The sequence below is a fragment of the Lynx canadensis genome, chromosome D3, assembly GCF_007474595.2.
Source record: "Lynx canadensis isolate LIC74 chromosome D3, mLynCan4.pri.v2, whole genome shotgun sequence".
Taxonomy (NCBI): Eukaryota; Metazoa; Chordata; class Mammalia; order Carnivora; family Felidae; genus Lynx; species Lynx canadensis.
Genome location: NC_044314.2, coordinates 48,891,590 through 48,919,059, shown reverse-complemented (window position 1 = coordinate 48,919,059; position 27,470 = coordinate 48,891,590). Strand labels below are relative to the sequence as shown.

The window sequence follows — 27,470 nt, the reverse complement described above, 5'->3', positions numbered from 1 at the left end:
ATTTATTTATTTATTTATTTATTTATTTATACATATATGTATATGTATATATATGTGTATATATATTTTTTTTTAGTGTCTTGCTCTAGTATCTTTCACTTTATAAGCTTTTCTGAGATGTCTATTGATATATTTAAGAGAAATGGATAAAAGTTGAGTAGAAGCTGTGAGTGGAATTGTGGTCTCTGAGCTTCACTGCAGGTTGATCTGCCTGGTCTTTTTCACTGATAATCCCCAAATGGCGGTATCTTTAGGTCTGATTTCCTAGAGGAGGCTCCTTTATTTATTCTGCTTTCTGGAATGTGTAATAGGGCTGGCTACTAAAGTCCTGGAAGCCAAGTAGATGATGAGGGCCTAGGCTAAAGTCTAAGAATTTGGCATGAATATACATTTATTTCACTATTGTACTCCTACCCTTACTTACATCTTGTGTTTCCCAAACCTGTATCTGTGTCTGTTTTAGACCCTTTAGAGGGTAAATCTCCAATATTCTCCTAGGAATGGAAGGGGGGATCACTTGAGTACTCAGAATACAGAAGAGAATATGTTGATATGATGATTTCTTGAAATACTTAATATTTTTTAAGTTTATTTATTTTGAGAGAGAGTGTGAGTTGGGGAGGGACACAGAGAGGGAAAGAGAGGAACCTAAGCAGACTCTGCACTGTCAGCACAGAATCCATTGCAGGGCTTAAACCCACGAACCGTGAGATCGTGACCTGCACCAAAATCAAGAGTTGGATGCTTAACTGACTGAGCCACCCAAGCACCATGATTTCTTGTAATACGTTAAATTACTTATTCTGGGTACCCTTTTTTTTTTTTTAAGCTTCTGGGAATTCTGTAGTGTATATCAAGTTGGTTCTAGGTCAGTGCTGTCTACTAGACTTTTCTGTGATTAGGACACCCTTTCTTCACTGACAAATAGTGAAAACTTTTTTTAAAACCTTTTTTTGCATAATAGTAAATTGTGAATTTTTCTGACGTTGGGTTTTTTTAAATGCTGACAAGAGCAAAGTATGGAGTACCTTTTTTTAACTTTGTACTCTTTGACCTTTAGTATTCATTCAACTAAAAAAGTTGTTGATCACTCATGTGTCATATCCTATGCCGAGCAATACAGAGGCAAGCTTGCTTAAGATATAATTCAGCCCCTTGGTACTGGACTAAAGTTCATATTCTGACTATAATATATTAAAACAAGGTTGGATTCTTCAATAAATAAGTTCCTTTGGATAGAGTTTAAAATTGGCAGAATTTACAGAATTCCACTCGGAATTGCAGTCTTGTAGAAAGTGATGTTGTGGCATGATTTCAACCTATTTGAGAGCGTGTTAAAGGTATAATACATCATTGAACTATTAATTTTCTCCATATTCGCCAAGTCAGTTATTTACATCTTATAAAGTATAAAAGTCTTGGAGTTCAAATATAAGGAAATATATTTTAGTTTTTGAAAAAAATTGAATTTCAGCTTTATGGATATACAATTGACAAAATTGTAAAATAAAGTGTACATAATGATAATTGGTAAACATATACATTGTGAAAGAATTCCCATCGTCTGGTTAATTAACATAGCCATCATCTTACATATATTTTGGTGAGAACATTTAAGTTCTCTAAAAATATTTTGTTTTTGTTTCCTAGATTAAGAGCAGGATTATGTGATCGCTGTGCAGTAACTGAAGAGCATATGCGGAAAAAACAGCAAGAGTTTGAAAATATCCGGCAGCAGAATCTTAAACTTATCACAGAGCTTAGTGAGTTTCCTTTCTTCATTAAGTATTTAAAGCATAATGTACGGTTGTTAAAACCTATTATTAAATTGGTTGCAATCAAATGGATGGTTTACATACATCTTTCCTCGTGTAGGCAAAAGTGCAAATGTCCTTTATTCCCTTTCTGTAGATTTAATTTCATACTTATTTTAGTAAGAAATAGAGTACAAAAAGTAGTATAAATACTGTGCACATTGGCCCTCAAGTCTCACCAACAATAAGATAAGAAGAAATTTCCTTTGCTTATGTCTACATTTGCTTCTTTAGTTTTATCTTTATTTCATGTCATTTGGCTATTTGGTAAAGTCAAATACAAAAATACAATTTAGTGTTCTGCAAAAGTGTACACTTTCTGTGGTTTTCATGACATATTAGTACAAATATATCATTTTCAGTTTAGTCTCCTTACACATTTAATGTGGGGTTTCCTTACATTTTTAGCCTTCTCTTAAATGTCTTCTCTTCCATTATCTCTTAACCTTATTCACTTCTCACTATTCATATACTCTCTTAGTGACCTTTACCTTGATTCTCTGTCAACAGCTCACAATGAACAGCTCACAATGAGCACAAAATCTAATTAATTTATCTTCTTTTCTATCTTCTGACTATTTTCTTTCTATTAATTATATTGCTATCCTCTGGTTACTCAAGCAAGAATAAATGAATATTTCCTCATTGTTTCAAAAAGAGAAAGAACATAGTTTTATTCTGTTCCTGGGGGTAACTATTATTAACAATCTGATAATGTATTTTTCCAGGTCCAGGTTTATCTTTCTGTGTCTCTTCCCCTGTTTTGTCCCCTCCTCTCTTTTTTATTTTTTTATTTCTATTTATTTTTATTTTATTTTTAAGTACTGTCTATGCCCAGCATGGGGCTCAAGCTTAGAACCCCAAGAGAAAGACATATGCTCTACTGACTGAGTCAACCAGGCAACCCACAACCTTGAAAGTTTACCATGCATTCCTAAAATGTAAAGTTAATGTCTTGACCATCTTCTGAACAATGTACAGACCTTAAAACACCTTAACTCTGCTCACCTCCTTTTCCACTTACATGCTGCTTATGCCTAGCATTCATTACCTTTTTTTTAGCCTATAAGTTAGAAACTTTTTTTTTTAATGTTTGTTTATTTTTGAGAGAGAGCGTGAGTGGGGGAGGGACAAAGAGGGAGACACAGAATCTGAAACGGGCTCCAGGCTCTGAGCTGTCAGCACAGAGCCCGACGTGGGGCTCGAACCCATGAACTGTGAGGTCATGACCTGAGCTGAAGCTGGATGCTTAACTGACTGAGCCACCCAGGTGCCCCAGTTAGAAACTTTTCTAAAAATTACTAAGACAGTTTTAAAAGACTCAACTACCTGTTTATCAGTTTCTTTGCTTATTATTGCTTTTTGCACCTCCATTTCCTTCTGGGATTATTATCCTATCTGAGATACATCCTTTCGAGGGTATTGGCTGGTTCTAAATTCTCAGTTTTATCCAAAAATGTTTTTATTTTACATTTCCTTTTGTAAGCCTATTTTGCAGGGTAACAATCATTTTTCTCTGGCTGCTATGATTTTTTTTCCTTCTTTTTTGGTGTTCTATAATATTAGTATAATTTTAACCAGGTTTTTTTTTTGTTTTTTTTTTTTTTTGAGATTTTATTTTGAAGTAATCTCTACCATCCATTGTGCAGCTCGAACTCATGACCCAAGATCAAGAGTTGCATGTTCTACCAAATGAGCCAGCCAGGCACCCTTTTGGAACCACATCTTTAATTATACCTGGAAATAGCTTTTCAAATATTGTGTCTTCTCCATTCTCTGTTTGGGTATTCTGATGAGACCTCATCATTCTGTCCTTTGTATTGCTTGATATCCCTTTCCTGTTTTTCATCTTCTTATTTCTCTCTGCTACATTCTGAGTGATTTCTTCAGCTCTCTTGTTCATTATACTAAGGACTTCAGTAGTTCTCTTGTGTTGAGTTGTTTTATTTCAGTAACCAAATTTTTCATTCCTAAAAATTCTATTTAATGGTTCTTTTTCTTTTTTCTTTTTTTTAATTATTTTTTTAAAATTTTTTTCGGGGCGCCTGGGTGGCGCAGTCGGTTAAGCGTCCGACTTCAGCCAGGTCACGATCTCACGGTCCATGAGTTCGAGCCCCGCGTCGGGCTCTGGGCTGATGATGGCCTGGAGCCTGCTTCCGATTCTGTGTCTCCCTCTCTCTTTGCCCCTCCCCCGTTCATGCTCTGTCTCTCTCTGTCCCAAAAATAAATAAACGTTGAAAAAAAAAAAATTTAAAATTTTTTTCAATATATGAAGTTTATTGTCAAATTGGTTTCCATACAACACCCAGTGCTCATCCCAAAAGGTGCTCTCCTCAATACCCATCACGCATCCTCCCCTCCCTCCCACCCCCCATCAACCCTCAGTTTGTTCTCAGTTTTTAAGAATCTCTTATGCTTTGGCTCTCTTCCACTCTAACCTCTTTTTTTTTTTTTTCCTTCCCCTCCCCCATGGGTTTCTGTTAAGTTTCTCAGGATCCACATAAGAGTGAAACCATATGGTATCTGTCTTTCTCTGTATGGCTTATTTCACTTAGCATCACACTCTCCAGTTCCATCCATGTTGCTACAAAGGGCCATATTTCATTCTTTCTCATTGCCACGTAGTACTCCATTGTGTATATAAACCACAATTTCTTTATCCTTAATGGTTCTTTTTCAAGTCTACCTAGTTGTCTTTTTTTCTTTAAGTAGGCTCTGTGTCCAATGTGGTGCTCAAACTCATGACCACAAGATCAGGAGTTGCATGTTCCACCAACTGAGCCAGCCAGGTACCCCTTCTTTTTTTTTTTTAATTTTTTTTTTAACATTTATTTATTTTTTGAGAGACAGAGACAGAGTGTGAGCAGGGGAGGGATAGAGAGAGAGGAAGTCACAGAATCCAAACTAGGCTCCTGGATCTGAGCTGTCAGCACAGAGCCTGATGTGGGGCTCAAACTCACGAACTGCAAGATCATGACCTGAGCTAAAGTTGGACACCTAACCCAATGAGCCACCCAGGCACCGCCCTCACTTTTTTTTTTTTTTTTAAGTGAAATGTTTTAAGAAATGCAGAAAGGTAGGGAAAATACTAAAGAACCCTCATACACGTTCCATTTAATCTGGAATAGCTCCCTTTCCTATTTTTTTCTTTCATGACATTAGTTTCTTGAAGTAGGGTCATTTTCTTAAAATTTTGTCACCTCTTGGATTTTTTTAAAACATTTTGTCTTTTCCTTTATTTCCTATAAAGTAGATATTGGATCTGAAGGCCTGATTAGGTTTATATTAAGCATTTTTGACAGCAGTACTTCATAGCTAAAACTGTCCACTTCATATTTATTGCATCTTATCAGGAGTAAGATATTGCCAGGTTATTCCACTCTTAGGGATTCTAAGATTGATCACTGGGTTAAGGTGATGACTACATTTCTTTATTATAGAGTTATATTTTCTCCTTGTACCACCAAATAATCTGAATAGAGGGGTGGATGTTTGATACTATGAAGTCTTGCAAAAATACAATTCTTCCTCAGTCTTTCTTGAATGGTTTTAGCATCTATTGGTGAGCCTTGCCTGAATTAGTTATTTAATTAGAGATTATAAAATGCCAAATTTTCATTTCTGTTATTCTTTCTACATTCATTAGCTGGCATTTTTCTGTAAATAAGATTTCACCCTTTTCAGTTGGGACTGCTGATTAGCTTGGAATGTAATATAGTTCCTACTAGAAAGGCATGGTCTTAATTTTAATTTTATTAATTTAATTTTTTCCCTTTAATTTTTTCCCTTTAATTGCCAGTTTTCAGAGTAAGATCTTGTGTAATAGTTACCAGCAATGGTGACAAATAGGGTGTGTGTGTTTATGTATGTGTGATGTTTCATTTTATTTTTGATGAGAGTGGGGGGTCTCTTTTTGTTTTTCGGGTTTTTTTTTTTTTGAGTAAAATAAATACATAGGATTTTATATATTCAGTGTGTGTCATTCAGTTTACTCATCTATTCTCATTGATGCTCAAATTATTTCAGTCTTGTCTGCCTACTCATTTTTTGTTATCACTTCTAGTGTGTTAGTTTTAGGCATTCCATTTAAATCTTTTAACATTTCATTACTATGTAAGATAATTCTATTATCTGAAATACTTGGGAATCCATATATGAGTTACTTTCTGCTGACTGTAGTGGTAAGTAAATGAGGGTTACTTTGGCTCCATGCTAGGAAAGGAGTTTGGGCTTAAACTGGAAATCTCAGTTTCAGTCCCCCTACTAGTGCTGGTACCAACATCTGCTTACCTATACTGCTTGTGTTTTAGCTCACAGTTTTGTTTTGTTTTTTTGTTGTTGTTGATGATTAAGGAGGTAATGTGGGAGTCCCTTGGATTTCTCTTCCTGTGAGTTCAGCGTTTAATAAAAATTATGTTTTTGTGCAGGATCTAGTTGTTTGTTTTTTTAATGTTTATTTATTTTTGAGAGAGAGACAGACAGCATGAGTGGGTGAGGGGCAGAGATAGAGAGGGAGACACAGAACTCGAAGCAGGCTCCAGGCTCTGAGCTGTCAGCACAGAGCCCGACTCGGGGCTTGAACCCGCAAACCACAAGATCATGACCTGAAGCCAAAGTCGGATGTTCAACGGACTGAGCCAACCGGGCGCCCCGATCTATTTGTTTTTGTGATAAGATCACTAACAGTATATCTAATTCGCTTACCCACCCTAAAGTGTTCACTTACCCCAACAAGTTTTTTTTTCTGTTTTGTTTGTTCGTTTGTTTATTTCTAATGTTTGTTCCTTTCCATTCTGTTTCTTCTTCTGGAACTCAGATTAGCAAGATGCTGAGGTCTTCCCATGCTGCCTAATTTTTCTTAATATTTTGTAATTTTATTCTCTTGTGCTGAATTCTGGGAGAATCATTTAGATGGATATTAATTCTGTCTTCGGTCACATTTTTTCTACTTTCATCCCATTTATTTTGCTTTTAACTTTTATGACCTTTGTTTCTTTCATGGCAGCCTGTTGCTTGTTTTTAATGAACTTATCTATCACCCTTTGAAATCTGAAGATGTTATCAGATATCTTTTGTTTCTTATATTAAAACTACTTATCCAGAATTTTTATTACTGTTTTTTTGTTTTGTTTTGTTTTGTTTTAGAGCATGAGCAGGAAAGGGGCTGAGAGAAAGGGGGATAGTGGGGGACAGAGGATCCAAAGTGGGTTCCACACTGACAGCAGCAAGCCTGATGCAGGGCTAGAACTCACAAACTATCAGATCACAATCTTAGCTAAAGTTGGACACTCAACCTACTTAGCCATCCCAGTGCCCCATGACTGGTTTTTAATTCTTTTAAAATTTTGGATTTTTTGTTTTGTTTTGTGTTAGTTTTTTTATGTGTTTGTTTACTCTTGATTGTCTATAATTATAGATGTCTCTAAATTGGTGATTTTGTTAAATGCAGTCTCATTTCCTTGGCTTGAGGAAGAATCCCTACTTTGCTAACAGTAAATGCAGATTCTGATTTACAGGAGCCCTACTCCAATGGCAGAGAGTGGGAGAGAAGGAAACAAGACTGGAGAGGTTTTCTGTGGGGTATGCGAATAGTTGGTCTTCTAGGTATGGGAGTACTTCTCTCTCCTGATTACCAAAAGTTAATTGAGAGCATTGCCCTGATCTCCTTGTCTTAGGAGACAATGGACTCTCCAGTGTTAAAAGCTGTGGAAATCTATCCCCCTTTAGCCTAAGGGCAACTATCAGTTACCCTTTATTTGCTCATTCAGCAACTTCTGGGCCTTGCTGCCTAGACTGGAATAAACATGAGGTTCTACTGAAAAAGCTCACTTTTTTTTTTTAAGGCCCTTTCTTTGGTTGGATTTCACCATCAGTCTGAGGCTATCTATTTTTAAATCATTCATGAATTTTTTTAAAGTTCTGATCTGCTAGTGACACCCATTCTGGCTTTTCAGTATTGGAGTTGACTTATTTTTAGAGTTGTTTTGTCATTTCATTGGGATTTGGAGAGGGAGAGTCAGGTAAACCATCTTAATTAGAAATTTAAGGCCATCTTTGTCTACTCTCACCATACAGAGGATGAGTTGTCAAATAACTACTGATTCTGCCTCTGTAAAATCTCTTCTACCTGTCCTCACTTCCTATTTCTAGTCCAGATACTCATTTCTTACTTCATTTTTTTCCTTGCTTTGGTATGTGCTGTATATACTAACAAATCAGTCTTCCCATCATTCATGTATGAAAAATGACACTTGGTAATCTTTTAAAATGAAGTTCAGGGGTGCCTGGGTGACCCAGTTGTTTAAGTGTCCAACTCTTGGTTTCAGCTCAGGTCATGATCTCATGGTTTTGTGAGTTCAAGCCCCGCATCAGACTGTGCGCTGACAGTGCAGAGACTGCTTGGAATTCTCTGTCTCCCTCTCTCTCTGCCCCTCCCCACTAACACTGTCTCTGTCTCTCTCAAAATAAATAAATAAACTCAAAAAAATATTAAATGAAGTTCGGATTTCTTAACCTGTTTTTGAAGGTTTCCTACCGTTTATTATACCCATTCTTTCTAACTTTGTTCCATTAATTCTTTGCATAGAACACTCTGTCCAGCTCAGTTGTCCTCTCCTTGATGAATCCCTTCCTCATCTACTCAAGAGCCCAAAGTAACCTTTTTCTCCTTGGAATTTCTTTTAGTGCTCTATCTGTACTTCTGTAATGCCCTTCTCACTTTCAGTTGTATAGAACATGTTTATGTAATATCCGGTCTCTCATCGGACTGCACTTAATGTTTAGATTACTGTTCGTATCTCCAAATTTTTGGAATATGATTAGCTTTGTTTTGTAGAGATTAGTTCTATTTACTGTGATCTTCTAGATATTCCTCCTAGTGCAGTACACGCTTAAGCAGTGACATCACACAAGGGTTTATAAAAAATTTTGTGCTGACTACAATAGAAATTATAGTCTAAAATTGAATTTCTGCTTTCTAAATTCAATAAACATGGACAAGAAAACTTAGCCAGGGTAGATTGAAACAAATACTATTTCATTGGATATATTTAAATTACTGATACCATAATTAACTAAGGAAGAAAATTTGCTTATGCTATAAAATTACACTGCTATTCAGTGTTGGTTTACTTTTGTTATCAGATTTATTTCAAGATAAATGTCCTTTACTAAAATGGTGTTTGAAGTTAGTAAGACTGAGTAATAGATGGAATGCTCTCTTGACCTTAGTATGAATAATTAACCTATATTCCCCAGTACATGAAGTACTTTTTCTTTTCTGCCCACAAGCATAAAATAAAATTATCAGTTAATCAGTTACATGGAACTGGCACAATATGAGATGTAGTAATCACTGCCTAGTAACAATAATCTTGCACAATAATGTTAACTCTAACATTATGACTTGGAATTAGAAATCCTAATTCTCCATAATTACTAGTACTGTTGAAAAAGCCTGACATACATGTTAATATAGCTATAATGTGTGCTTCTTTTTCATGTTATGTTTAAGTGAATGAAAAGAATACTCTCCAGGAAGAAAATAAAAAGCTTTCTGAACAGCTGCAACAGAAAATTGAGTAAGTATTTTTCCTTAATTGCAGCAGCAAATTGAATATTTTCCCTCAACTTTTCTTCCTTTATTATACTTAGCTATACAAACTGTAAAGGCATTAAGAGTTGCAGATTTCATTTTAAAAAGTTATAAAGTTTTCTGCAATAATATGAAGAAAATCACTTTTCATTTGTGTTTTGGGAGTATATATGAAGAGTGTATGCATCTCTTAGGTTAGTGTATATATAAAGAAAGTATCAGAATGTTTTAATTTAAAGCATTTTAATTTTTATAATTATTTGAAATATTTATATTTTAAATAAATATTTGTTTCCTTTTCAAAGCCCTGACCCAAAAGCTTCATAAAAGCAATCTGAATAAATTATTTCCACTTACACATTTCTCAGGCCTGGAGAACTTCTTCCTTTTTCTGCTCCTCTCCCCCCATTTCTCTTAAAGAATAAAAATAATAATTTTTATTCTGTGTTTCATGTTTTTTATATCTAATAATCCTCACTATGATTCTTTAAGGTAGTTTTATTATTTCTGCTTTATAGAGAGGGAAACTGAAGTTCACAAAAGTCAAATAACTTGCTATGGTCTCACTAAGCCTATCACTCAGACTCCTATCTTTTGACTTAAAGGCCACTCACTAAAAAAAATAAAATAAAAAAAAAAAAAGGCCACTCACTGTTCTTTCCATTATTCAACAGTATCTTTAAAAAGAATCTTTTTCTGAGTATGGTCTGACTGTCACAGGGTTGAGATATGGCCAGTTCTTAGTTCCCATCTATATAAAACTTGTGAAATATTTTAAGAGTTAGGATTCAGGATAGTCTTAATGGTTTTTATAGGGCTCTTAGATCTTCTATTGTATTTGAGTGGGCATCTCTAAAAACTGGTAAACTATGCAGGTATAACATATTAATTTGCTTAGAATAGTTATTATGTATAAACACATCTCACAGGTGGAATTAACATTCTTATCCGTATACTTTTAAGTAATGGATATTCAGTAGGATTTTGATATTCCTCCAATGTTAATCAGTTCACAAATATTGGTAGCAAAGGGAATTTTGAGGGGAGATAATAGATGAGGAAAGAAGGCTATAGGATTAGACTGAGATTATTAAACATGTATGTATGAAAATGTCAGCACTTTCCAGTTTTACTCATGATGCATGTTGAGGCTAGAACACACATCCACAATCTTTTATACATGATTCTAAAACTCAAATTCTAAAATTCAAAAGTTTTTTTTTTTGGATGTTATTCACAATTTAACCTCACCTTAATCCACAGAATGCTATTTATAGTCCTTATTTATCCCACTTCATGTGAACATTCCTATGCTTTGCTATGAAAATATCAGTGTGTTTGACTACAGAATGATGCCTCAGGTGCCATTGGAGGTATTATGTAATAAGCTGTATATGCTCTGTATTACCCTTCATGATAAAAAAAAATCTGAATTCCAAATCACATCTGGTTCCAAAGATTTCAGATAAGTGATGGTTGACTTAATTAATGTTCTGTGAAGTGATTTACAGGTAGCTTATGGTATTTTGAACACCTCAGCCTTGATATTTATGAATACCAAAGATAAACAAGATAATGAACATATAGAGGTTAATACAGAATTAAAGAGTGAATGCCTCCAAAACCAAGGTGTATAAAGTGAATTGAAATTAGATAATGTCATTTACCTCGTGAAATACAAATTCAGATTCACTCAGAATTAATTTATTTTTAGTGTTCTGAAAGTCACAAATTTGTCTGTTGAAGCTCACTGGCATCTTAGAAGAATAAAAGCTAAAGTTTGAAATTATAGTAAAGGTTAAGCATAGAGATGAACTTCAAGGTATGCATGTTTTATTTCGGACATGGCTTAATCAGATCAATGAAGGGGGTTATTATCTAGTATGTCTTTCAGTTCTGAAATTTAAGATAGTTCTCATTAGTCAACTTATTTTCAAAGTAGCTTGCTGTCCTTAAACAAATTTACTTTTGCTTGACAGTTTAAAAAAATAGCAAGTATTTTCTTTGACTACCTAAACCACTGTAACATTATGCTGTTAGTGCCTGAAATACATCTGAACTTTAGAAAAAATGTTTGACTTATATTCTGCTTGTTAAATGAAGTAAAACCTGACTCACCTAAGCTGGTTTTGATGTTGCAGATATCTTATATGGTAGGACAGTTATTTAGTGACACTGTAGTAAGAAATTAGTCAGGAAAAATTTGCTGTTATAAAGTTAATTGTGTGTGTATATACATATATATATATATATATGCATATATTCAACACTACCAGTCACCAACAACAAATACTTAAATGTTGAGGTCATGGTTCTTTTTGTTTTGAGAAATGGATATGCTGAATCAGTGAAGGTCAAAGGAGTCTATACACTTAAAGGACTGTAGGATTCATTTCATTCAACACTTTTCTAAATTGAATTCCTTATATAACTTCTTTAACAAATAGCCATTGTTTGAACACCTCTACCATAAGCTTAATCTCTCAAACCTGTTTAATTTTAGTGAGGTTTTAGGAAGTTCTTTCTAAGTTTGTGTAGAAATAAATCTACTTATAGGTTATTTGTTGATTCTAATTTTGCCTTCTGGGAGCATCTGGAACAACTTTTACCCCCTCTTCTATTTTGCATTCATGAAGAGAACTGTCAGGGCCCTCCTGAGTCTTTTCTTTAGGTAAATATCCTCTGTTCATTAACTCAGGCGTCATTACTTCACAACTTCAAAGTACCATTTCTTTTTAATGTTTTAGTTTGTCAATATCTTAATTAAGAATTCAGTATTCTAGGGGCACCTGGGTGGCTCAGTCGGTTAAGCGTCCGACTTCGGCTCAGGTCATGATCTTGCGGTTCGTGAGTTCAAGCCCCGCGTCGGGCTCTGTGCTGACAGCTCAGAGCCTGGAGCCTGCTTCAGATTCTGTGTCTCCCTCTCTCTCTCTGACCCTCCCCCGTTCATGCCCTGTCTCTCTCTGTCTCAAAAATAAACGTAAAAATTAAAAAAAAAATTAAAAAATTAAAAAAAAAAATTCAGTATTCTAGGTGTTGTATGACCAATAGGGCAATACTGCCCTCACCATTTTTCTGTGTCTTTTTAGTTACATTAATTAATGTGGTCAAAACACGTGAATAGTCCTGGATGTTCCTTATTGGGTTTACTGCCAACTAGAACCATTAAGTCAAAGTCTTCCCTATCTAATTGTAGACGTGTTGTTTTTGATAAACATACAGGACTTCAGAGTCATGGCTTCATATTAGGTTGTTGAAGAAAACCTAATAGGGTTTAGCCTACTCCTTCATTTTATTATTATTTTTTATTTTTTTATTTAACAAAATTTTTTTTTAATGTTTATTTATTTTTGATAGAGACAAGAGACAGAGCACGAATAGGGGAGGGGCAGAGAGAGAAGGAGACACAGAGTCTGAAGCAGGCTCCAGGCTCTAAGCTGTCAGCACAGAGCCCGATGCAGGGCTTGAACCCACAAATTGTGAGATCATGACCTGAGCGGAAGTTGTATGCTTAACCAACTGAGCCACCCAGGTGCCCCTATTTTTTAATTTTTTAAATCTTTCCTTTTTTTTTTTAAGTTTATTTATTGATTTTGAGAGAGAGAGTGTTTGTGCACATGTGAGTGGGGGAGGAGCAGAGAGGGAAAGAGAAAGAGAATCTCAAGCAGGCTCTGCACTGTCAATGCAGAGTCCATTGTAGGGCTCAAACCCACAAACCTTGAAATCATGATCTGAACCAAAATCAAGAGTTGGATGCTTAACCGACTTTTGGTTTCAGCTTAGGTCATGATCTCATGGTTTATGAGTTCAAGCCCTGCATTGGGCTCTGTGCTGACAGCACAGGGCCTGCTTGGGATCCTCTCTCTCCCAATCTCTCTGCTTCTCCTCTGCTCATGCTTGCGCACGCTCTCACGCTCTCTCTCTCTCTCTCTGTCTCTGTCACATAAATAAACTTAGTTTTATTTTATTTTTATTTTTTAATTTTATTTAAATCCGGGTTAGTTAACACATAGTGTAATAATGGTTTTAGGAATAGAATTTGGTGATTCATCACTTACGTACAACACCAGTGCTCATCCCAGCAAGTGCCCTCCTTAATGCCCATTACCCATTTAGTCCATTCCCCACCCAACACCCCTCTAGCAACCCTCAATTGCTCTCTGCATTTAAGAGTCTCTTATGATTTTCCTCTCTCTCAGTTTTTATCTTATTTTTCCTTCCCTCCCCTATGTTTGTCTATTATGTTTCTTAAATTCCACATATGAGTGAAATCATATGATACTTATCTTTCTCTGACTTACTTTGCTTAGCATAATACATTCCAGTTTCATCGACATTGTTGCAAGTGGCAAGATTTCATTCTCTTTGATTGCCAAGTAATATTCCATTGTGTGTGTATGTGTGTGCACACACACACATGCACACATACACACACACCACATCTTCCTTATCCATTTGTCAGTTGATGGACATTTGGGCTCTTTCCATAATTGGGCTATTGTTGATAATGCAGATGTAAACATTGGGGGCATATGCCCTTTCAATTCAGCATTTTTCTATCCTTTGGATAAATACCTGGTAGTGTAATTGCTGGGTCATAGGATACTCCATTGTATATATATACCACATCTTCTTTATCCATTCATCCATCGATGGACGTTTGGGCTCTTTCCATACTTTCACTATTGTTGATAGCGCTGCTATAAACATTGGGGTGCATGTGCCCCTTCAAAACATCATACCTGTATGCCTTGGATAAATACCTAGTGGTGCAATTGCTGGGTCGTAGAGAAGTTCTGTTTTTAATTTTTTGAGGAACCTCCATACTGTTTTCGAGTGGCTGCACCAGTCTGCATTCCCACCAGCAGTGCAAAAGAGATCCTCTCTCTGCATCCTCGCCAACGTCTGTTGTTGCCTGAGTTGTTGCTGTTAGCCATTCTGACAGGTGTGAGGTGGTATCTCACTGTGGTTTTGATTTGTATTTCCCTGATGACGAGTGATGGTGAGCATCTTTTCATGTGTCAGTTGGCCATCCGGATGTCTTCTTTGGAAAAGTGTCTGTTCACATCTTCTGCCCATTTCCTCACTGGATTATTTGGTTTTTGGTGTTGAGTTTGATAAGGTTTTTATAGATTTTGGATACTAACCCTTTATTTGATATGTCATTTGCAAATACCTTCTCCCATTCCGTCAGTTGCCTTTTAGTTTTATTGTTTCCTTCACTGTGCAGAAGTTTATTATCTTGATGAGGTCACAGCAGTTCATTTTTTTGCTTTTGTTTCCCTTGCCTCCAGACATGTTTCCCTTGCCTCCCTTCCCTTCCCTTTCTCAGACATGTCCAGTGAGAAGTTGCTGAAGCTGAGGTCAAAGAGGTTGTTGCCTGTTTTCTCCTCTAGGATTTTTATGGTTCCCTGTCTTACATGTAGGTCTTTCATCCGTTTTGAGTTTATTTTTGTGTATGGTGTAAGAAAGTGGTCCAGGTTCATTCTTTTGCATGTCACTGTCCAGTTTTCCCAACACCATTTGCTAAACTGACTGTCTTTTTTCCATTGGATATTCGTTCCTGCTTTGCTGAAGATTAGTTGGCCATATATTTATGGGTCCATTTCTGGGTTCTCTATTCTGTTGCATTGATCTGTGTGTCTGTTTCTTGCCAGTACCATACTGTCTTGATGATTACAGCCTTGTAAAATAGCTTGAAGCCCAGAATTGTGATGCTTCCAGCTTTGGATTTCTTTTTCAAGATTGCTTTGGCTATTTGGAGTCTTCGCTGGTTCCATACAAGTGTTAGAATTGTTTGTTCTAGCTCTGTGAAGAATGCTGGTGTTTTTTGTGTTTTTTTTTTATTATTATTTTTAAAATTTTACTTATTTTCAGAGAGAGAGAGAGAGAGAGAGAGAGAGAGAGAGAGAGAACAAGTGGGGAAGGGGCAGAGCAAGAAGGAGAGAGAGCAAGAATCCCAAGCAGGCTCCACACCAGCAGTTGCAGAGCCTGATGAGGAGCTGGAACTCATGAACTGTGAGATTATGACCTGAGCTGAAGTCGGGTGCCCAAATGACTGAGCCACCCAGGCGCCCCTGCTTGTGTTACTTTGATAGAGATTACATTGAATGTATAGATTGCTTTGGGTAGTATCATCATTTTAACAATATTTATTCTTCCAATCCATGAGCATGGAATGTTTTTCCATTTCTTTGTGTCTTCTTCAGTTTCTTTCATAACCTTTCTATAGTTTTCAGTGTACAGATCTTTTACCTCTTTGGTTAGGTTTATTCCTAGATATTTTATGGGTTTTGGTGCAATTTTAAATGGGATAGATTCCTTGATTTCTCTTTCGGCTGCTTCATTATTAGTGTATAGAAATGCATTTGATTTCTGTCATTGGTTTTATGACATTGGTTTTTATACTTTGCTGAATTCATGTATCAGTTCTAGCAGTTTTTTGATGGAGTGTTTCAGGTATTCCACATAGAGTATCATGTCATCTGCAAAGAGTAAAAGTTTTACTTCTTCCTTGCCAATTTGGATGCCTTTTATTTCTTTTTGTTGTCTGATTGCTTCGGCTAGGACACCCAACACTATGTTCAACAACAGTGGTGAGAGTGGACATCCCTGTTGTGTTCCTGATCTCAGGGGGAAAGGCTCCAAGTTTTTCCCTATTGAGGATGATATTAGCTGTGGGTCTTTCGTATATGGCTTTTATGACGTTAAGGTATGTTCTTTCTGTCCCTGCCTTCTTGAGGGTTTTTATCAAGAAAGGATGCTATGTTTTGTCAAATGCTTTTTCTGCATCTATTGAGAGGATCATGTGGTTCTTATCCTTTCTTTTATTAATGTGATGTATCACGTTGATAGATTTGCAGATATTGAACCAGCCCTGCAGCCCAGGAAAAAAATCCCACTTGATTGTGGTGAATAATTCTTTTAATGTATTGTTGGATCCAGTTTGCTAGTATCTTGTTGAGAATTTTTGCATCCATGTTCATCACGGAAATTGGTCTGTATTTCTTTTTAGTGGGGTCTTTGTCTGGTTTTGGAATCAAGGTAATGCTGTCCTCATAGAATGAGTTTAGAAGTTTTCCTTCCATTTCTATTTTTTTTTGCAATAGCTTCAAAAGAATAGGTATTATCTCTTCTTTAAATGTTTGGTAGAATTCCCCTGGGAAGCCATCCAGCCCTGGACTCTTTGTTGGGAGATTTTTGATAAACTGATTCAGTTTCTTTACTGGTTATGGGTCTGTTCAAATTTCCTATTTCTTCCTGTTTCAGTTTTGTTAGTTTATATGTTTCTAGGAATTTATCCCATTTTTTACAGATTGCCCAATTTGTTGGCATATAATGCACAAATAAACTTTTTTTTTGAGTCTTTAAAAAATAAATAGAAGAGCACTATTGATTAAATACTATTATTTGGGCATTGGATTATGACTTTACGTATATTGCTTCCTTTTCACAGCCTTCCTACAAAAAGGAAGCAGGAGAGTACAGTACCATACTTTATAGATAAGGTACTAAGGCTCAGAAAGGTTAACTGATTTACCCAGTGTGATTTGTAAGTGTCAGAACTAGCATTTGAACCCAGGTGTACCTCACTTCAGAGACTGTATACTCTTTCTATAATTTTGTGCTAAAACAGCCTCAGAAGGTTATCTACCTGTGTAGGTGGCAGAGCCTGGATTCTCTCTTTTCTGATTCAGTTCATTGAAGTTTATAATCTCACATTTCTCCTGCTCTATTTTGTTTTGTTAGATTTGGCCCATTATTCCAACCTTTGGGGGTCTTTCATGTGTTGATTTTTTTCCTGCCATCTGTTAGGTTAGCTTTCATTCTCTGCTTTATGTCTTCTACAAATGTGAATATTCCATTAAGTATCCTGCATCGAAATCATTTAAAAAATGTTAAATAAAATCTGCCTGAGGATGGAGCCCTGAGGCGTTTCCTTCATTATCACTCTTCATGAGATGGTGTCAAGAGAGTCACTGTCACATGCCTTCCTGAGAAAGCTAGATGTTCAATTAAGTAGGTCCTAAGTACAACTGGTTTAATAGCTCTACTTTTGAAAATTAGTCTTTCAATTTTTTAATGTTTATTCTTGAGAGAGAGAATTAGTGGGGAAGGGGCAGAGTGACAGGGAAACAGAGTCCGAAGCATGCTCCAGGCTGTGAGCTGTCTGCACACAGCCCAACACGGGGCTCAAACTCACAAGCCGTGAGATCATGACCTGAGCCAAAGTCGGATGGTCAACCGACTAAGCCACCCAGGCGCCCCTAAAATTAGTCTTACTTGAATTATTCATATTATAAACTTATACTACTTCCAAAAGATCCAGATATTGGACTCAATAGTTTATAGCGTACAGACCTTTTTCCTTTTTTTGAAAACCAAAATGTTTAAGTGAACTTAATGGCTATAACTATTCCATTAAGTTTAAATTATATTTTAACCCACTGTAAGTTCTTCAGAGGAAAAAAGCTGAATGTTAAAAACTTTTGTAGACTCTTTACAGAGGGAGACTCTGCACTTTTATAGGTCTTTAGAAAAAAAGAACAACTAAAGTTGTTGTGACAGGAATTTAAGCAGGGGAGGCCAACAAATAAAACAGACAATCAAAAATTTACTCTTGGGCTGTTAGAAAAGTGAAAGAAGAAAGATGACCAGTGTATATAATTAACTAAAGCTGTGGCATGATCTTTTTAACGTTTCTCAGAAAATCTGAGTGAGATCTAATGCTTTAAAGAAGAAACTTTGTTAATATATGGAAGTTATTTGGGTTTTTTTCCCCCTTTTATGGCAAAAGAAGATAAAGCCAGCACTTGTTTACTTAGTTTGCACCTCTAATTAGATCTAGGTTTTTTGGGGTTTTGTTTTTGTTTTCCTTTTGTGATCCCAGCTACTTATAGATTGACTGTTCCAGGAAATCAGTTTCTTGTGACTCATTCATGTTCCAGGTTGAATTTTCATGACTAATAGGTGGATAGCCTCTGACGTGATTAGTTAAAGCAAGGTTGGGTAGGTTTCACACTCCATTAATTTATAAGTCTTTCTCATATGACCTTAACTTACTCTGTTTTTCCAGAATAAGACAGTTAAAAATTAGATATTAGCTCTAAAGATTTTCCTCAGTATAGAATATAGGATTACAGACCACAAGTAATACTGGTGTTACCCAGGAAATTAAGATACAAATCTGTGTTAGGAGTAATTAATCTTGTAATTTTTTTTTAATCTCTGTTGGTCATAGTTATAAGATGTTCATTACTTTTTGTTTGGAAATAGTACTACAAATTGATAATGAGTATAATAGACAGACTGGTTTTGTCACATAAAGCCTAAATGCCTGACCAACTGGTAAGAATTGGTCAATAAAGTCAGTAATGGGAAACTCAATTGAGTCAAAATTAATTATTTACTCAATAACCACAATTCAGTCCAAACCCAGTCTTTAGGTACCATTGGTCCTGAATTGAGTTGGGCAAAAACATATGCCTGAATCAACACAAATTTATTTTTCTAATGAAATCTGGGGATCTCTCATATTCCTTCATTCAACAAATATTTACTGAGCACATACCAAGTGCCTACTCATGTTCACTTGATGTAACAATGAACCAAAGATTCTTTATCCTCTTAGAGCTTACATTCTGGCAGATGAGCAATAGACAAGTCAATTATATACTATATTCAAAAGCCATAAATACCATGGATAAAGCAAATAGCAAAATAACAAGCAACAGGAGTACCTAAGGTATGGGAAGGAGGTTACAATTTTTTTTAAGACCCCCCACTTTTTTTTTTTTGAGAGACACAGAAAGATAGCATGAGTGGGGGAGGGGGAGAGAGGATTCCCAAGCAGGCTCTGCACTGAGCCCAACGCAGGGCTCGTCCTGAAGAACTGTGAGATCATGAACTCCTCCTGAGCTGAAACCAAGAGTCGGAAAATTAACTGACTGAGCCACTCAGGAGTCCCAAGAGGGTACAGTTTTAAATAGCATGTTTAAGATAGGCACTGATGAGAAAGTAAAACTTCAGCAAAGACTTGAAGGAAATGAGATCACTAAGTAAGTGATGTCTAGGGATGAGCATTCCAAGCAGAAGGAAGAGCTAGAGAAAGAACTCAAGTTGGGTATGTTGAGGAACCTTGAGGAAGTGAGGGTGATTGGAGTATAGTATAAAAAGAGATCCCAGGTAATGGGGGAGGGAGACAATGAGATCATGTAGGACCTTGTGAATCATTTATAGGGCTTTGGCTTGTGTTTCCAGTGAAATGGGGAGATAAGGCAGGTTTTAATCAGGAGTGACACGATATGACTAAGTATTAATAAGACTTTTCTGACTGATGTGTTGAGAGTAGACTCTAAGGGGGCCTGGATAGAAGTAGCAGTAGAAACTCAAAGTTTGAATCCTACTTGTGATCAGTCATTCGTCTCATAGTCTGTACTAAGGATAACATATTGAATGTTTATCAGTACTGTCCTGGGAATCTGGCTGCTGGGATTTAGATCCTGCTTCTGCTCCTTACTATTTTAGTAAGTGATTTAACTTTCTCATTTGTAAAATGAGAGTACTATTAATAGCTCCTACAATTGTGATAATTAAACAGATGCACGTAGCACTTTGAACAGTACCCAACAGTATAAACCTCCATCAATAATATTATCAGTGTTAGTATTATTCATCGCCCCTTATTTGTCACTTGCCAAGTCATGTTAATTCTGCCAGTGTTTAATATTGGTCCCTTCCTTTCCATAGCTATTCTCAACATTCTAGTTCAAACCCCCAGAAACTCTTGCCTGGACCATTATAGCCACTGCCTAATTGATTCCTTGCCTCCTTTCTTTCTGTTCCAGTCAGTGTTGCAGTGTTGCTGCTACATTGTCACGTTACTTCCATGCTGTGAAACCTTCATCAGTTCTTTTCCTCTTGCTTTCTAAATTATGCACGCACTTAATCAAGGCTCTTTTTCATGTAGTTTCAGCTTGCCTTCCTCTAACACCAAGTACACAGCATTGCGTGCCTTTACTCAGATGTGTGGATCCTCTGCTCATTTTCTCTGCCATTTGAGATTCTTTTAATTTTACCTCAAGGTACCACCAGCTACACTTTGTACTTCACTTCTCACAATAATATTCCCCAATTGGTACTCTAATCATTTGAGTACTTCTCTAATCCTTATATTTAGATTTGGAACATTAAACGCAAGGAATTGCATCTCTCATAGCTTTATACCTATGTTCTTTTGTAGCTCCATACTAGGTAGAGATGTTTTAGGAAATATTTGAATTAATTTTTTTTTTCCATTTGCCATTATTTTCCTCTAGGAATGATCAACAGCATCAAGCAACTGATCTTGAATCTGAGGAAAATGTTATTCCAGATTCACCAATAACAGCCTTTTCCTTTTCTGGCATTAACCGGCTACGAAGAAAGGAGAACCTCCATGTCCGATACATAGAACACACACACACTGAGCTGGAGCAGTCTGTGTGTACAAACGGTAAGGACTGGAGTTTCATTTTAGTTATCTGGTTTCATATGAAAAAGTATTCTTTTGTATGGTGAGTTTTTCTGTTATTCCATCTAGTGGAAGGAAGATAGTCATCAGTCAGGGAGCTTCTATTACAGCTGTAAGTTTAACTTCCATTAGTGAAGTGACTGGGAAGGCATTTTCTGTCTAGATTATGTACAGGCCTTCATTGCTTATCTGAATATGTAAACATCCAGCATTTTATAAATGTGGTACATGTTTTTTTTTCTTTTTTCCTTTTATTTAAAAAATATTCCTGGGTATATATATCTGAGTGGGATTAGAAGGAAAGGGGAAAGGAATTTAACATTAATTTTCACCTGTGTGCCAGGTAATAATACACTGAGCGATTTGAATGCATTATTACTAGATTTTAATTCTTATGACAAGCTTGGAAGGGAGCTGTCAACATCTTCATTTTATAATGAGGAAAGGTACACTCTTTGGAGGGGTTAAGTAATTCACTCAGGATCACCTGTCAAGTAAGTAGATGAATCAGAATTCACATAAAGATTCTCTTGGCTCTAAACTTTTGTACTTCCCATGCATTAAGCATAGCTACTCCCACCAGTAGTTTTAACTGGCTATTTTTGTTATAATTTGTAGCGATTGATGGTGACCAAGAAGTGTCTCTATAAAGTATAAACTTTATGGCTTATCAGTGGCATATTTCTAATTCCAGGCCCATTTACCATTTCTGTTAAATACTTTGGAACTACCTTTGCATGTAGCCCTGAAATTTATCATGTGATACGATGCAATGATTATTTCTTTTAATGTTGATCTGGAGTAAATTGGCAAAGACTTTTATTTTTAACCCTAATTGTTTATAACAAGGAAAGCATTTGGAGGGAAGTGGTGTACGTACTTCTGGAGATGTTTTCATAATTCAAAATAAACTGTTTACCGTAGCTATGCCTTTAAAATAATAAGTAGATCTGGGGCGCCTGGGTGGCGCAGTCAGTTGAGCGTCCGACTTCAGCCAGGTCACGATCTCGCGGTCTGGGAGTTCGAGCCCCGCGTCAGGCTCTGGGCTGATGGCTCAGAGCCTGGAGCCTGTTTCCAATGCTGTGTCTCCCTCTCTCTCTGCCCCTCCCCTGTTCATGCTCTGTCTCTCTCTGTCCCAAAAATAAATAAACGTTGAAAAAAAAAATAATAAGTAGATCTTATTCTTTGATATTGGAAAATTGACACCTTTTATTCCCCCATTTTATATGAGCTTTCATCACCATCTAGTGGAAGACAAAAGAACTGTTAAAAATCTTACATGTAATTAGGAACTAAAGTAAAATATAAGGTCTTGGATCTAAAATGAACATTCAGGGGTGCCTGGGTGACTGAGTTGGTTAAGTGTCTAACTCTGGATTTCGGCTCAGGTCATGATTTCACGGTTCATGAGATCAAGACCCACGTCAGGTTCTGCACTGACTGCATGGAGCTTGCTTGAGATTCACTCTGTCTGTCTGCCCCTCCTCCGCTCATGCTCGCGCTCTCTCTCTCTCAAAATAAACATTTAAGTAAATGAACATTTATTCGCCTTTTAGTCTATCAGACAGAATCACTGTAGATAAGCATTTATAGTTTAGATCATGTTTAAATCCATCTGTAAGAATACCTAGAAAAACAAATCATCACAATTTTCTTTATTAGGAAAGTCTTGTTTTATATCTTGTATGATTGCTTCCAGTTTATTTCTTTATCATATGAGAACAACCTGTAACTATTTTAAAACTTAATTTGTCTTTTTTAATCTTGCTCTAATCATTTTTACTTGGGATCTGAAATTTTGGTTTTAAAATATAAGATCAGGGTGCCTGGGTGGCTCATTCAGTTGAGAATCCAGCTCTTGATTTCGGCATGGGTAGTGATCTCACACTGAGCATGGAGCTTGCTTGAGATTCTCTGTCTCTGTCTCTGTCTGTCTCTCCCTCTCCCTGGCTTCTGCACTCTCCCTCTCTCTTTAAATTAAAAAAAAAAAAATTGTTTTATTTAAAATTTAATTTTAAACTTATTTATTTAAATAAAGTGACATCAGTCAGTAAAATTAAAATATATGTGTGTGTGTATATATATTTATAAATGTAACCATTTTGAGCCATGCAAATTATTTTAAAACTGATTTAATGACTAGTTGGCACCCTTGCTTATTTTTTTTTAATTTTATATTTTATTTTTAAAAATTTATATCCAAATTAGTTAGCATATAGTGAAACAATGATTTCAGGAGTAGATTCCTTAGTGCCCCTTACCCATTTAGCCCATCCTCCCTCCCACAACCCCTCCACTAACCCTCTGTTTGTTCTCCATATTTGTCTGTTTTGTCCCCCTCCCTGTTTTTTATTATTTTTGTTTCCCTTCCCTTATGTTCATCTGTTTTCTCTCTTAAAGTCCTCATATGAGTGAAGTCATACGATTTTTGTCTTTCTCTGACTAATTTCACTTAACATAATACCCTCCAGTTCCATTCACATAGTTGCAAATGGCAAGATTTCATTCTTTTTGATTGCCGAGTAATACTCCATTGTGTGTGTGTGTGTGTGTGTGTGTGTGTGTGTGTGTGTGTGTGTGTGTGTATACACACCACATCTTCTGTATCCATTCATCCATCGATGGACATTTAGGCTCTTTGCATACTTCGGCTATTGTTGATAGTGCTGCTATAAACATGAGGGTGCATGTGTCCCTTCGAAACAGCACACCTGTGTCCTGTGGATAAATGCCTAGTAGTGCAATTGCTGGGTCGTAGGGTAGTTCTATTTTTAGTTTTTTGAGGAACCTCCATACTGTTTTCCAGAGTGGCTGCACCAGCTTGCATTTCCACACTCTTGCTTTTTTTTTTTTCAAGTTTATTTATTTATTTTGAGAGAGAGAGTGGAGGAGGGACAGAGTGAGAGGGAAAGAGAAAGAGAATCTCAAGCAGACTCTGCACTGTGGGTGCAGAGCCCAATACCAGGCTCACAGTCACAAACCATGAGATCATGACCTTAATGGAAATCAAGAGTCACGTTTAACCAACTGAGCCACCCAGGTGGCCCCTCACCCTTGCTTATTTTAAAGTTTATAGTGTGTTATAATATTATTTTCTAGTTATAATTAATAAGTCTATTTCCCTTTACTTTGTGCTTCTTTTGGTTTTCTTTGAATTAAATCCTTAAATATTGGAATGCTTTCTAAAAAAGCATGTTTCAGGATTTCCTTCCAGAAAATAAAAGCTCTAAAAAAGATTGCAGAGGTATATGATGCAGTATTCATTTTAAATGAACCTGACTGATTTGCAACAAATACATAAGGAAAAGATGCATTAAAACATTACAACTCTAGGAAACTTAGGTCAGAAGAAGCTTATCTGTTCTAGTCCCTCTCTCTGTCCTAACTTCCAGCTTTGTTTCTTAGTGATACCAAAGGAATGAACTTTTTATTAGAATCAATAAAATAATACTTCTAATGCACTTAAGGACAGGTTTGTTTTGGCTTATCAAAATAATATTTTGTATCATAATTGTTTGTTTATATGTAATTTCTTTTTTTCCCCTTAGAACTCAGAAAACTTCCAAAGTCTTCAATTCATCCACAGAATAAACCTAATGAAAGTGAAATTCTGGTGGCTGACACTTGTGATCAGAGTCAATCCCCAGTGTCTAGTAAGCATATGATATTTACTTCGTAAGTTTAAAATTTGTGGTTACTGGTAAGGAAGAGTGGCCAGAAGTCTGAATTACACAATATTTTCCATATGATTTTGTTTGTATTGTTGGTTGTGTAGTAATCTTTTTCATATTGGAAAATAATGTCCCATTATTCATATTAATATCCGTAGTCATATTAATATCCCTAGCCATGTTAATACAAATTGCTAATAATTTTAAGTAAACAGGCTTTACTGTGGTTTATTCGTTCATTCAACAAATACTTGAGTACCTACTGTATACCAGGTACTGAAGAAAACAAAGCCCTTCGTAGAGGTTGTAATCTAGTTGAGGGAGAAAGAAAATGAATACATATTAGGTAGAAGCAAGTGTTCTGAAGCTGGGTCAGAAGAGAGACTAGAAAGCCTCACTTTAAAAAGTGATGCTTGAGGAGAGATTTACGGAAGCAAAGAAGGCATATGGACATAGGGGGAAAGAGCATCCCAGGTAGAGAAGTCAGAGCTCGTAGGCCCTCAGATGAGCATGCTATTTGGTTCTTTATGAAGGATGGTAAGGAAGCCTTCATGACTAGGGCAGAACAGTGTGAGTGAGGGGGAGATTGGTTTGGGCAACTCTGTTCTTTAGAGCTGCTGTTTATTAAGAGGAAAGAAACTAGGAGTATCAGGTTCTAGAATAGAGGTGGAGAGGGGTGCCTGGGTGGCTCAGTTGGTTGAGCATCCAACTTCAGCTCAAGTCACGATCTCGCTGTCCATGAGTTCAATCCCGCATCGGGCTCTGTGCTGACAGCTCGGAGCCTTGAGCCTGTTTTGGATTCTGTGTCTCCCTCTGTCTCTGCCCCTCCCCCACTCGTGCTCTGTCTCTCACTCTGTCAAAAAAAAAAATAAATATTTAAAAATTAAAAAAAAGAAGAATAAAGGTGGGGATAGGGGTGGTTAGAAATCAGAAGTTTGGTTTTGAGAATATTCTGAGATACTGGAGAGTCATTCAGGTAAGACTTTGGATGAGTAGTTAGATCTGAGTTTAGAAAGGTCTAAGATGGAGATATGAAAGGAAATTGTTAGCATGTAGGTGGATGAGATTACCAAGCAAGTGAATGTAGATAGGGAAGAGAAGAAGTTCAAGTACTAAGCTCTGGGGTGCTTCATTATGTAAGGTAGAGGTTCTCAGGGGCACCTAGGTGACTTATTCAGTTACGTGTCCAATTCTTGATCTCAGCTCAGGTCTTGATCTCAGGGTCATGAGTTTGAACCCTATGTTGGGCTCCATGCTGGGTGTGGAGCCTACTTAGAAAAAATAAAATAAGGGGTGCCTGGATGGCTCAGTAGGTTAGGCGTCCAACTCTTGATTTTGCCTCAGGTCATGATCTTGCGGTTGGTGAGATCAAGCCCTGTGTCGAGCTCTACACTGATGGTGTGGAACTTGCTTGGGATTCTCACTCTTCCTCTCTCTCTCTCTGCCCCTACTCCGCACTTGCTCACACTGTTTCTCTCTCTCTCTCTCAAATAAACATTTTTTAAAAATTTAAGTAGTGGGGCGCCTGGGTGGCGCAGTCGGTTAAGCGTCCGACTTCAGCCAGGTCACGATCTCGCGGTCCGGGAGTTCGAGCCCCGCGTCAGGCTCTGGGCTGATGGCTCAGAGCCTGGAGCCTGTTTCCGATTCTGTGTCTCCCTCTCTCTCTGCCCCTCCCCCGTTCATGCTCTGTCTCTCTCTGTCCCAAAAATAAATAAATGTTGAAAAAAAAATTTTTTTAAATTTAAGTAGTGATTCTGAACTATTTTTCCCACCCCACACTAAACTTTTAAGATGTTTTTTCCCCTAATTATTTTTCCATGAAATTTCAATACTGCAGATACACTGTATGAGTGTATGTATGTAAGTGCTTTATGTATAAAAAAATTATTTTGCCTTCAAATAACCATTTTTCACCTCTTCAGAGGCAATATTACAGCCGTCTAGATGGTGATTTAGAGGTTGTGAAAATGAGGAGGAACCAACAAAGTAAGTAACCAGAGAAGGAGCTGCCAGGGAGATAGAAGAACTGAGATAAAGTAGGGTCCTTTGAGCCAAGTGGAGAGAGAAAGGAGTGGTCAACTGGCAGACTGTGCTAATAGGTCAGGCAAGATGAAGACTGAAAATTCACTATTGAATTTGGTCACATGCAGATCTTCTGAGTGTTAACGTGAACTGTTAAAGTGTAATGGTATTCCTCTAGACTGTTGCATGCTCAAGAGAAGCGAGGAGAGAAAGCAGAGAGCACTTGTAAACAAGTCCTTCAAGATGTTTTGTGGTAAAGGGGAGGGGAAAATGGGACAGTAGCTAGAGAGAAAACGGGTCAAGCGAGGATGTTAGAAGATGGGATAGTACAGCATATGCAGCATATTTTTATGTTGATGGAAAGATCAAGTAAAGAGAAAGAAATGAGTCATTCTAAGGAAAGAGGAAACTGTTACTACATCTGTGAAAAGGTAAGGGGAGATGGGATCCAGATGCCAGTTGGAAGGGTTGGTCAAGGTTAATCACTTACTCATTTAGTATGAGTACAAAACTTATACTCTAAAAGCTAAGAAATCATTTCATATTAGTGTGTGTGTGAGAGGAGGACAGACTGTCTAGCAAAGGGTGCTGAGGATGTAACACTGAGTGGTAGATCCTTGCTTGTCTGCACTCTGGGGCACATTCTCCTCTGCTGCTGCCAGGATTTTGCTCCCTCTGTTGCCCTCTTAAATCTCTAGCTTCTCTGCAGTTTCGTTCTTTTCAAAATATGCACATGTTATCTTCCGTCTTTTAAAAATAACCCCTGTTGGGGCAGCTGGGTGGCTCAGTCGGTTAAGCATCCAACCTTGGTTTTGGCTCAGGTCATGATCTCATGGTTTTGTGAGTTTGGGCCCTGC

General features: G+C 36.9%; 1 protein-coding gene across 5 annotated transcripts in view; it reads left to right on the top strand.

The window, feature by feature from the left end:
• Positions 1-27,470, top strand: part of RBBP8 (RB binding protein 8, endonuclease) — a 111,727-nt gene that overhangs the window by 55,277 nt on the left and 28,980 nt on the right. For 4 of the 5 annotated variants that reach the window (XM_030336779.2, XM_030336774.2, XM_030336778.1 and 1 more), the window contains 4 exons: positions 1,651-1,763; positions 9,328-9,394; positions 20,727-20,902; positions 24,469-24,573. In XM_030336779.2, coding sequence (XP_030192639.1) covers positions 1,651-1,763; positions 9,328-9,394; positions 20,727-20,902; positions 24,469-24,573 — 461 coding nt within the window. The remainder of the gene's footprint in view (positions 1-1,650; positions 1,764-9,327; positions 9,395-20,726; positions 20,903-24,468; positions 24,574-27,470) is intronic. The other variant, XM_030336781.2, reaches the window with a different exon arrangement.